Genomic DNA, 13020 nt, shown 5'->3' with positions numbered 1-13020 from the left:
CTGGAGTCCTTGGTATAGGACTATAAATTGTTAGTGTTATGAATAACCATAATAGGTGTCAGCACGGAGAATACCATGTTCTCATTTTTACTTCACATGGTTTAATATCCGAGATGTTTCATGCTGAATTTCAGGTCTTAACATCATTTGAGTGCAGGGGCTCAAAGCCACATCCAGATGTTGTAGACCTGGGAACGGGCAAAAGGCTGGCTCCCAGAAAAGCACCCCCAAGCAGCTGGGAGAATCCAAAGCCATGCTTATCTCAAACCAGCCACTGCGAATTCAGGTCACCCAAAGGCACAGCAGGCTCATCTACATGTCTATGCCTCTGCTGTGTCTCACTTAGGTCAAAATGGAGTGCAGGCTGAGATTAAGGCAACTGGACTATCCAAGGCAACAGCAGAACAAAAGGTGAAAAGTCCTCGTCTTGATTAGTAGATGTAAATTCCAGGGTGCTGGTGGTTGTGACAGCAACTCACCCTATAATTGGTTTGACATAAACAAATGTAGAGTAAGTATCAGCCTTATGCTAAAGCCCCAAACCAAGTCTAGGCATAGTTCCTGGTTTAGCTCTAGAAGTTTAACATACCTCCTCTACTAGAAATCAAAGCTAAAAGTGAACAGGTTATACCATGACAAGAAGCAATCATTTTTTAATTAAACCATATTATGCAGTTCCAAAGCACAGAATGCAATTTCAGTGTCTTGATCCACATTCTCCAGCACAAAAAGCTGTCTTGTTTCAAGATTTTTATGAAGGACTTTTAAATATTTTTAGATATTTTGCACAGGAGATGCTGATGAGAAAAAAAATGACTTTATCTACTGTCTGCATTTGAATGATGCACAAGAATAGGTTTGACATATAGCCACTGAAATCTATAAAAATTTTATGTATGTATGCACTTTTTTGCTCAATAAAATGCATGGGCTGCATTTAAAGAAATGAAAAATTTCTTAAAGAGCTCTGTTAGGTATCACTCGAATGTTGTGGGAACTTAAGCTTGTTCACAAATAATGTCTTGGGTGAGTAGATCCAAGAGATGGGAGAGAAATCAGTAAAATACCAGGAAGGTAATACGTAAATTAAAATCCTATTTTTTGTGACAGCTAAAAAATAATTGCTATGACTTGCCCATCTGGAGTCCATCATATTAAACCAGTAGGGCATTAGTGTTAGGAAATGCAACTTCTGTTCAATTTCGTTACTTTCACAATTTTGGACTATCAATTACTTAATTGACATTTATATGGCACTAAGCAACCATGAAGATACAAAAGAAACATAGGCATCTACGGAGTTGGGTTTCATGCTGTTTAACATCCCTGTGCTGTGTTACCATCAGTGGGTACCTTCCCATTACCTCTTCCGTAAGTCGAGTTACTAGTGCTAACCACGTCTAGAGCATCGAAACACCAGAACACCTGATGTTTGGAGAACACTGTAGGTACTCACCAGATGTACTACTGCCTCTGTCCGAGCTGTTGTAGGATCCACCTGTATTCTGGTCGTATGACTGGTTGTATGGAATAGTTGGAGCAATGTTGTCATTTACTCGGTAATCTGCAAGTGTAATAGTATAGTTAATGCTACCCTTCAGGAACATAGCTACTTTTATATACCTGCCGCATAACACAAAGCAAGATCTCCTGAAAATAGTGGGAAAGAAATAAGTTCATTTTTTGATATGAAAATTATCCTATAATCGTGTCCTATTTTGTATCTTGTCACTAATTGTAACTTTAAGGAAAATCATGGGAACTCATTACCTTCACATCAGAAATGAAATAAACTGAAATCCTATGCCCAGGCTTGTCGCAAACCCTGTGCAACGATTATGTCTCAGTGGATACATATACAACCAGTGCGAGCATTTTGCATATGAATAAATTGTCACCTTGATTGATTTTCCATGGTCTCTGCTTAATGTACACATGCAGGGCAACCAATGGACTGTACTACCTACTTTTTGTATTTCATAGGTGACAAACCCACATAGGAGTCAGCCCTGTATTACAAGGGCTGAATGATCTACACAGCTCCACTCAATTTGGTTTACAACAGAACAGGTCTTTGTTTAATGCCTGCTGGCTCCAGAAAGATTTCTATTTACATTGGGTCATGCAGGTTCTAGCTAGAGGCAGAGCCTTTTTTGCTGACGGTTGTTTCTGTTAACTTCTTTCTCCAGTTCCAAAGCACTTGATATACACATGCTACTTTTAAATCTAGATTTGGCAACCAGATCTGTAAAACTTTATCAGAGGTAAAATAATCATCTGACAAGACTGTACTCTCAAGCCAAAAAGGAATTACAATTTGCAGAGAACAGAAAGGAGCTAAGTTACTTCATACAGCAAACAAAACTGCGTCATAAACAGAACAACTGTACACAAAGTGACAATGAGGCACAGCATGTAACTCATCAAAATGGTTATTTTCCATCACAAAAGCTGTAGGTATAACCATCAGCAAGATGGTTTTGACTTAGGAAATAAGAAAACCAAGATCAGAATATTGACTCATAAAATAGCAAATCAAAACAAAAATAAACAAAACTGAGAATCCAGTCCCCATCTGCTGCAGAAATATTTGTGATAAAGTAAGCATGGGAAAAAGAGCAAAATGATAAATTCCACACCAGAGTGTATTCTGCAATAGTTTCTCAGCCTAGTTGCATTCCAGAGACCATGATGAAGCCCTGCATACCACATATGTTTACACGGAGGATAAACAGTAAATCAACACTCTGAAATATGTATATATGACTGTCAGCAGACAATGCTTTAAGGGGGCCTTTCCGCGCTACAATATGCTAGAGAACATGCAGCTGCAATATACACAGTTTGAAAGATACAGGATCTTCCAGGGCATAGAAACCAAACAAGTTTTAATTCCAAAACAGACATGTAATACACAGTTCATGAAAGAAAACATAATTAAAAAAAAAAAAACCAAAACCCAACAAAAAAAAACAGCTTTCACCCTCTAGTAAGGAGCCACAAAACCTGAATTTTCTTTTGACATGTTTATGTCAAGGGAAGGTATCACTGCATTACCCTTTGAACTCCTCTGTGAGTAGATAGGTCCAGGAGAAAAATCAACATTCCTGTAATAAAACCTATCTTTTTACTATGTAACTTATCATTATGTGATCACTTGAGTTACAAAAATTCATGCAAAAAGTTCCAATCAGAATGGGTCCAGTTCCTAGGGATACTGTTGTGCAAATCAGGTTATTAAAAGAGGTTGCATGGTAGCCTGGAGGACTAGCAAGAAATCACATACCTATTTCTTCTAACTCCCACACATTATATTAAAGAAACATGCCCTCAAGGCCACAAAAGCACATTCTCATATTTCCCGTTAACACTGAAATCAATTTATTTTTAGCTTCTGGATCCACGGACTTCAGTCAGGCTAACAGAAGAATTTAGTTTCCAAAACTATGTGTGGTAACATTGCCTCTCAATATGTGAATCAAAGGCTTGCTAGGAACAAGTCTAAAATGAATTGGATCACTCGATTTGTGCCCCCTGTGTACAACACAATACAATTTTACAGAGTTTGATATGCAAAATTTCATTTGTTTACATGAACATGTAGATTTAATTAGTCTCCATCCACAACTAGCAAAAGTGGGTTGACCTATTTAAAATTTAGGGTGGAGTACCATGCATCTGGCTTACGAATAAAATATCTGGCCTCCCTCCTAACCAACCCCTTAACTACTATTAAATTTATATTAATTTCAAATCCATAGGAAATGTATTCTATCTAAATCTTTACTAAAGATACAGCTTGTTATTTTTCATAATAAATTCAACATCTGGAGGTTATAGTGGTGCTAATTAACTTTCTGACATGGCTAACTGTGGATTTCTAAATCTAAAGAGAGAGAAGTCTAAAAGCACCACAGAAGTCTGTAATTGCTGAACCTGAAAGCTTTAGACTCCCAGCACCAGAAGGTCAAAACTCCTCTGATGCCTAAAGAGGAGAAACAAGCTAAAAGCTCTTCACCTTTGTTTAATTTGTTTTGCTCCATAATGTTGTACTGTATGGGTGCAACCTCTTGCTTTTGCTGAACAGAGGGTTTCCAGTGTTTCTCATTCGTATCCCCGCTGCCATTGTTAACATTATTGCTGATATTTGACTGGATGAGTTGAGTGGTGGCATAAGGAGTGGGCTGCCCAGGCTGGCTGACAAATCTTCCATCCTTTAGATTTGGACTATTGAAGGTTTTCATCTCATTGATTTTGTTGCTGAGGTCCACGTCACCATATACAGTTGACTCAGGCAACATCAGGTTTGTTTGCTTGTTGTCCAGCTGATTGTTGTAATTTGCTATACAATCGGCTAACCACAGAGGAAAGAAAAAAGAAAAGGTCATTCTGTTCGCTTACACTATACTTCTAATGAAATTCCCTTTAAAAATTTTTTAGTGCATAACTATATGGCTTGCATCCATGAAGCAGAGGTACTGTAATTAACTAAATAATTTACAGAACACTATTTACCGCATAAGCTACTGCTTCACTGGTTTGTACTGTTCACTGTTTTGATTCACTGTAAATTCAAACCTTCCGTATTCTGAACCCTACCATGACTTACCTTGCTGGACTTTTTCTACAATGGCCATATAAATATTCACATCTCTAGACATTATTCTCAAAGCAGTGTAGATATCCAGTCAATAACTGTGATTAAAATAATTTGCATTGAAAGGAAAAATCAACCAAAACTTAATAGCAGAATAACTACACGACAGTCATCTCATGTAATCTCCATAGTGTTTAGACTTTGTTGTACTTGTGATAAGAAACAGAGATACAACAGATTTTTATAAAAAAACCCTGAAAAACAATTACACATAACAGAATTAAACAGAAACATTGTGAAAGGTAACTCAGTACGCAGTAGCAAGTCTTTATTTGAACATTGTTTCCTCATACAATCTTGTATTTTGGTTTGAAACAAAAAGACAGGAAAGCAATCCGGAATTTTTGTTAATTTTTAGTTGCTTTGAATATTGCAAAGTAAGTAATACCATAGCAATACCATTGTCCTGTATGCTAAACATACGTCATACAGACAGAATGAGTTTATTCTTCTAATAGTTATTGCATCATGAGATCACCACTTGTTGCATAGAGCAAATTAGACAAACACTGATGTTCTGGGCACTACCGGGTGAACAAGTGTGCCTGCCTTTCTGCGTCCTCTTGCCTCTGTGTGACAGCAGCTCCACGCACTCCTTTTGCTCTCCCTATCCAGCCCACTGGAAGAATACTGAAGGGAGCAACACAGCCTGTGAGTCGGCAGTCAGAAGGCTTACTGAAACTAACATTCAGCGATTGTTAAGCAAAAATTGCCGTTTACCAGCTGATTAATGCATCGATAATTACATTAACATCACCAGTAACACAGCCTTCCTCTTTTAAAAGATGTGGTATTTGTACTAATGAGTTTGATTCAAAACCAGAGGTCCTTTGCCTGTGGCCAAAACTAATTTACTGGAGAGGGTGCCAAGTAAAACTAAGTACAGATTTCAGGATTTGACCCTTAAACTAAGCAAAATAACTACTAAATACAGAGGATATGTAATTTCAAAAGTGTTCCCTAATACATACATCTTTTTTGATAAATATTTCCTGAAAAGCAGAAATAAAATACTACTTACTTAAGGAAGAAATCAACTCATCCACATTTTCAGTGATTAAGGAACAGTATCAGAACATGTCACGTACAGCTTATCGTTGCACATTTCATGGCCCCCAGCTTGTTTTTTTTTGAAAGTTTTACTGTTTGATATATTTTTCTTTCTTATGTGAGCTTCACAGTCTTCAACTTCTTGATTGCTACTTTTAAATTCATTTCTGCTTTTTCTGTCATCTGCTGAAACCATGCTAGTCTTTCCTCCTTTCCAAGTCTATTGTATTATACTATATCGTATCGGGCATTTTACATCCAGCATACTCTTCATTCGTAATATCTCATGCTTTGCTATAATATTCTTGCAGTCACTTATAACATATATTTTTACTTTCTTCCATTTCCAGCTACATCTGATTTGTGTGTAGGGCAATATAATCAATACAGTATATGCAGCAGGTACCTTTTTTTTTTTTTACACAGATACATTAGAACTCCTCATACAAAGTACCTAAACAAAACTGTTTTACCTATATAAGAGATGATCTATTCTGTTAATTTTTTTAATAGCATATACTTTTAGAACTACCCGTTCCCACTCTGTAGATGGAAGACAGTACTATACTTAAAAGAAATTAAAAATGCATGGTTACTTAGCATGTTCACAGCTATACATGGAATATCCAACTCTGCTGCTTCAGAGCGTAAGTCCAAGCTGACATTAGTTAGGAATATTTGCCAGATTTTCAAAGACACTGTGAGCATCTTGAGCTCATATGCTTCACTTTGAAAGGAAGGAATCACTTTGCAACACAACCAAGCTTAATATAAAATCTAAATTGAGAAAGAATCCACTGTATCTCATGACAAGATGTTATAATAGTTTGTAACCCTCAAAAATATACATTTTCTTCCTTTTCTGAATTTGTTAAGTTTCACTTACTAGAACTTGGTATGTCCATACTTGTCATAATAAAGTACCTCTGTATCAGAATTATTTTTATACAGGTATTTGTGGATGTGCTATCCTTGGGCAGGGTAAGATACAAGTCTCTAATGTTAAAATCTCTCACCTCTGAAGCACCCGGCACTGGTCACTGTCAGACAGCATATTGCAGGAGATGAATTACCATCATCACATTATGTCTAGTTTCACATTAATTGCAGGAGTTAATGCAGTTTAGCCTTTATGTAACTTCACTATAGGTAATCATACTCCCTTTCTGAAATGCTGGGAAATGCTACCAGCAAAAATCAGCAAGAGATGCCAATATTGGAAAAGACTAATTTTCGTTACTCACTCGTATCACAAACAGGGTTAAAACAAAAGGCGTCTAGGGTCCGTTTAAAACAAAACGTGTAACAATTAGCACTTCCAGATATATGTCCCCAACTGTGCTCCCATGGAACTCACAAGGTTTTCTTCAAAAGCACTCTCTGAGTCCTGCCCAAGCTCCCGGGATCTACCATGCAATCTAACATTTCATAATTGCTTTTAGAGCGTGAAGTTAACTTTTTTATCCACATACCCAAAACAGAAAACCAGTTTTGTACAGAATGGCAGCCCAAGGGAGGTTTTGAATATGCCAAAGCAGACTGTCTTGCAAGTACTGTACCAGTGTTTTATTTCTGGCCTCCCATCACACCCAAACCAGAATTAAAATCTCACTAGTGTTATTTTGGTACTTCTCCTTCTCCATCCAAGCAACAAAGATGTACAGAACAACTAAAATTATCTGCTCTTTTTCAGATCCTGAATCATATTAGTTCAGTGTGGCTTTTGATAAAATCGAACTTTGCAGGGGTTCCTTCAGCCTACAGCTTGCTACAGCTATTCATGGGGGACCAAAAAAAGGGATTCAAAAAGGGACCAAAAGCATAATCATGACATAGAGGAGACACTATAATAAGTATAGATTCAAAGGAAATAAAAAAACCTCCAAACCAACCTGTACACTCTCTCAGGTATGAGAGTATATACTCTGCAGAGAATATTCCTAAGCAAGGTGGAATCATAACTAACCTGGTCGACTGTATGTCGTAAGGTTGCTGTCACTGTTTCCATTGCCAGAGGTGCAGCAGCTGATGGAGCAGTCATTGTGATTGTTCCCTGTGTTAGGCCAAGTATCTGCTAGCCATGGCTGAGTGGCTGGTTCACTGATGTTTAGGAGTCCTGGCCTTTAAAAATAGAGCTTGGTCATTTCAAAAATTAAATCAAAGCATTTTCACATTGCAATTACGTTCTTTTCTGAAAGGCTAGATATTACAAAATAATATAACATATTTTAAGGCTTCAGCATTGGAAAATACAGCTTGATACAATTATTTAACGGTTTCTAGTCTCCTATATATTCTGTTCCTTGCTAAGACACTCTGAAGTAACCAGCCAAGGACAGCACCAGTTCAGCTAACTGATCTACACATATATGGTGGTGTGTAACCTTTACCTGTCACTTTGGTTTGGTTTGGTTTTGTTTTTTTCTGGGGAGATTGTATTTTTATTTTTCTGTCCCCTCTGCTCTTCTTAAAGAAAGCAAGGAAAAAGAGGGAAACTGGCAAGTCAAACAAACAAACAAAAATTCACACATGGAAGCAGGATGGATATGCAGAAATAAGAGATGAGTCTGAATAATGTTAATACTCCCAAATTACTGTGAAGCCAAGTTCTCCTCACCATCAGATAGTACAGATGTAGTGGATCAAAGGTAACAGTAGATTACAGAAACCTCTGTTGTTTGGGAGTATTTGGATCTCACTAAGCATACTGAGTGTGCAAGACATCTCTGTTAATTAAGCCACTCACTTAATCTTTATGTGGGTGGAACAGTAACAGCTCCTGAGCAAGTCTGAAGTAAGCACGAATACTCAACAGATACTCAGCAGATATTACTGCTGCATATTTTGTGCATTTGGAATGAAGTGTATTCCTACTGTCAGGAAAAAGAAATAGCATTTCTTGGTTTCCAAGTTGTTGAATTTTTCTAGGGAGTGTGAAAGATGCTCTGATGAATGGTTTGTAGAATCTTTGGTGACTCTTCAGTTTTCACACTAACAATGTAATGGTATATTATAGAGTTCAAAACAAGCAGCATCTTCTAACAACTTAAAATTGCCTTTGATACCTAAGGTGCATTTAAAAATAGATAATTTTGCCCACTGTCACATATATACATATATATAAAAGAACATGATCCCTCTCATCACAGGCTTTAACAGACACTTTCCATTTGAAATGGTGCAGAAACTGGTCTCTATAATACTAGATGTGATACTCTTCAAAAATAAAATATGCTAATCCTCTTAAAATGCAAGTTGAGAATACAAACTGCATGCAGTTACTTGTGGGGGATATAGTCTGTCAGTGCCGCAGGCTTAAGTCATAGTCTCAGAATGACATTTAAAAGATCTATATACATATGTGTATATATATTTCTGTACTGCAAATGACATCTGACAATTTAACATAAGAGGTGATGAGGCTTGACTTACTGTCAGGCTAACAAACCAGCCCATACACATATGCTAAACAAGTATTTTTTGCAAATCTGAAATGAGTGTACAGCTACGTAGTCCTGTGCACAGGCCTTGCTGATTTGAAACACCCTCCTTTTTTTCCTACCATTCTGCTCTTACAATGAAATTACACCTCAAGGCATCTGGAGGAGATAAAGCCTTCCAGAATGTTTCATCACTTTCGAGGCCTGTGTATTGGATTTTTGGATACAGAGTCAAATGTACTTTGCTTCTAAAACTTCGAATTCACATCTGCTGTCATGTAAAAAATGTGGTGTCAGGTAAATGAGCAGAAGAAAACTCTAATAATTGCAGCCATTTAGGTGGAACTGTAGGTGAGAGATGTTTGCATTACAGCTCCATACCCTGGTGATGATCGGAGATCATAATTGCCAAAGATCTTTAACCTTTGCAGCAAATTCCTTGAAAAATCTGGGGTAGGGGTGTACTGAGCAAGTGGCTGTGTGGGCGCCTAGCTGCTGGCTGAAGTCAATCACCACAATTACCATTGCTTGAATTTCATCTAGAAAAGGGATTGCCACAGAAATGGGTATTTTTTCAGCATCCCAGAAGTGGGGATTATGTTGAAATATATCACTGTGACATTCTGAATTAATGCTTTAACATGCTCACATAACCGTATTTGGCAAAAATGCTAAACCTCTCCAAGACATTGCAAATACAATGTAAGGAAGTGAAAACTCAGGTTTGAAAATCAGAGGAAGGTTTCACATGTAGAAATAACAGTACTTTACACTGCAGAAGCACGTTTCATTTTCTACAAAATATGGTACAGCAACATACACCCTGTAAATGGCATAAATGTAAATGAACAAAGGAAGCACAGATGTTAGCACCTTGAATCAATTACACTGCTAGATTGTGGCACTGATCCTTAAAACTAGGACAGTAAAAAACGATGCTGTGTCTTTAGCAGTTCCAAAATGACTGTATAAGATGCAGACACTTCTGGGTTCATTTCTGTCCTCTGAGTCTATGTGAGTGTGCTTTGTCTAGCTTGAGCTATGGGAAGAGCAAGAAAGCACAGTGGCACAAAGAACACAAAGGATGTTAACTGCATATCTTTTTGAACAACCTTGTCAGGGAAGGAGTGGGTTCATCTCTCTTCTCTCTTATTTTCTTGCTATCCTGGGGTGAAGGCAGCAACCCAGTGATTTACAGATTTGTCCATTCAAAAAATCACATGGTAACCGATCTAGAGGTTTTCCTCCATGGTTTTATGGCTACAGCACAGCAGCAGGCAGTGCTGAGCAGAGATACTTGCAATTGCTCTTAACGTGCCAGGTTCAATAGCAGCAGCAGAGTAACCTTGTTCCTGCACAGCATTCAAGCAGACTGGGAATGTTTAATTTTATGCCCATCTATAATCTTTATCATTTTTTGGTATGGTCTTGCAAATTAGAAATCACAAGATGCCACTTCTGATACAGGAACTGATACAGGAATTTACTGCCCAGCTGCTCTCTGAGATTTTAGAGCTCGTATCGGTGCCATGCCAAATCTTTAACTGAGGTGCTTATAAAAAGGCATGCTCAAATGTGACCTAGAAAAAAAAGAAAGGTGTGCTGCTAAAGTGACAGCGCTCTGATCTGCTTTTTGCTAAAATCACTATTTTGCCTGCTGAAGAAAACTTCACCTCTACACAGCAAATGCAAATTACTCTTTTGTCCGTGAACATTCATTAAGTAATAATGTAAACCTAGTTAGTTAAATCCTCAATCTGGAGTGGGCTAGGTTCTCAAAGCCGGGGGCTTTAAATTTAAAACCTACCTGTTTCCCTCTCCTTCAGTGTCCCGGCTCTTGTAGATGATGCTTTAACTGCTTTGCATTCCTAGCAAGATTTTTTCTTAAAAAAGTCACCTTATAACCCGTTCGTATCTTTAGCATTTTTCCCAATAAAGGTTTGCTTCCTTTGTACTAGTTGTGAACCAGCTATATTTCTTAATCTTCATAAATGCCACGACTTAATTACTTTTACTCCCTTAATCAGCTGGTAAGCTAAGTCTTTATTTTGAAGTTAAAGTGCTCCCTCTGCTGATCATTTTTTGAGATGCATTTTTTACAGGTTAAAAAAAGCTGGAAATTATTACAATTCGTTCTTTGGAAATTGACCTAAAAATTCAAACCATATATATGCCTTCTATACAGAAAAATATATGGCCAAAATACATAAACTAAAATAATAAGTTAAAACGTATATTTGCAAGTGATTATTCTTCCATCACTTATGAGGACAATTGAACTCCTAGCATCCTTAGATTTTGTTGTACATGATTTACAGCTTTAAAAATAAAGCACATAATTACCTGCCTCCACTGCTTACGGCCTCTCCTCCTCTCTGGTATGTTACTGAAATAGTTAAAGATAAAAAAAGGAAATAATTTAAAAAACATAAACACGTAAATATCAGTATTAAATTTGCCTTTGTTTCAGTACAGCTAATACAACAAACGTGCATTGTGTATGCATTAATTCTGAGTCTCATTCTGCAAGTTATTCCTTCAAATGCAAGTTTATACATAATACTTATGTTGCTTGACAACTACTAGTCTTAACTCCAACAAAGTTTTATATTTCAGTGCTGTTCTGAAAAATACAAACACACATATGTATCACTTAAGAAAGCAGTGACTTCAGTGGGGTGCTACTCTGTGGAAAAATTTAGGTCACACGTTTATTTCATGAATGGCTAGATGTTAAAGCTTTGCTCTCCTTTACTATTTTGCTAAGATTAAAGAGGTATTGAGATTCTTTGACAGACCTTACTTCCAATGTAAACAAAGGCTCATTACAGCTGAACCACTGCAAAAATACATGCTCTTTCTGAAGGTTACTGCACTATACCCATGGAATAGGCACACAGAAGCTTCGCATTGTATAATATTTTACAATTATATTTTTAATATAAAAATTTAAATGTATAAATCTTGGTTAAAAATGTCTGGCAGAAAGAATATCTCCTAAATGAGAAGGAACAGTCTTGCTAGCATTTCAGAAGCATTACATGTTAACAAAGTGAACGTCCACATGCGTTTATTTGTTGGCATGAATTGCGTATCCTTCACAGGCAGCATCACGGCTGAGAAGTTAAGTTTTTTAGAATGCAAACATCCAAGAAGAAAGAGCGCTATAAATTCTGCAGGTTTGCATTTGGTTTGGCAAAGGGTTAAGGATAAGGAGATTGCCTCCTTGCAAACGCTGATGGATTCTACATTTTCCAACTAGGAATGAAAAAAAAAAGCAGCCGAATTCTGCTCTTTAGAAGAACTCCAAAGTGGGAATCTGCAAGAGAGAGATAAATGCTGGCAAAGATTACAATAACAGGATTAAAATGTGGGATGCATTGTGACAGGTAAGTCTCTTACTATAGGTAATGCTAAGGAAGAGGGTCTGATTCCATTTCAAGTCAATGGAACTAATGACTGGATTTAAAACGATTTTTTTTCCTTTAGATGTTTTATATACTTCGCGTTTTTTCCAGTTTCTTCTTCAACAATCTCAGTGCTATCTATTTTGCAGCTCTGACACATCTTATGGAGCCCTGATACTTTCTTCTAATTTTAAGAATCCAACTGATAAAATTTCTGTTTGCTAACCTACCAGTCCCTGCAGAATTTCAGTAACGTGCTACATTGTGATTGCAATAGAAGCCCTCTGTTAAACCAATTAAAGCAAAGGCAAAATTAATAATAGTTTGAATTAGTCTCCACCATGGATCTCAAAGGACTTCAGGAACATTAATGGCCACTCTGACTTGTGCCAAACAGTAAGCAACAGCACTGAACAGAATAGGACGACTTTGGAAACAAGATACTATTCAATGTGATTAAAAGCAC

The 13020-nt window shown here is 37.2% G+C and overlaps 1 protein-coding gene across 1 annotated transcript in view; it reads right to left on the bottom strand.

Annotated features, from left to right (window-relative positions):
• The window catches only part of ROBO1 (roundabout, axon guidance receptor, homolog 1 (Drosophila)), a gene marked incomplete at its 5' end in the record, with an annotated part of 114032 nt that overhangs the window by 20538 nt on the left and 80474 nt on the right, over positions 1-13020 (bottom strand). The window contains 4 exons of the mRNA XM_010135390.1: positions 1457-1564; positions 4019-4354; positions 7674-7828; positions 11491-11533. Coding sequence (XP_010133692.1) covers positions 1457-1564; positions 4019-4354; positions 7674-7828; positions 11491-11533 — 642 coding nt within the window. The remainder of the gene's footprint in view (positions 1-1456; positions 1565-4018; positions 4355-7673; positions 7829-11490; positions 11534-13020) is intronic.

The sequence above is a fragment of the Buceros rhinoceros genome, unplaced genomic scaffold, assembly GCF_000710305.1.
Source record: "Buceros rhinoceros silvestris isolate BGI_N320 unplaced genomic scaffold, ASM71030v1 scaffold1414, whole genome shotgun sequence".
NCBI lineage: Eukaryota > Metazoa > Chordata > Aves > Bucerotiformes > Bucerotidae > Buceros > Buceros rhinoceros.
The sequence above is the reverse complement of the archived record's forward strand: the minus strand, read 5'-3'. Positions and strand labels throughout refer to the sequence as shown.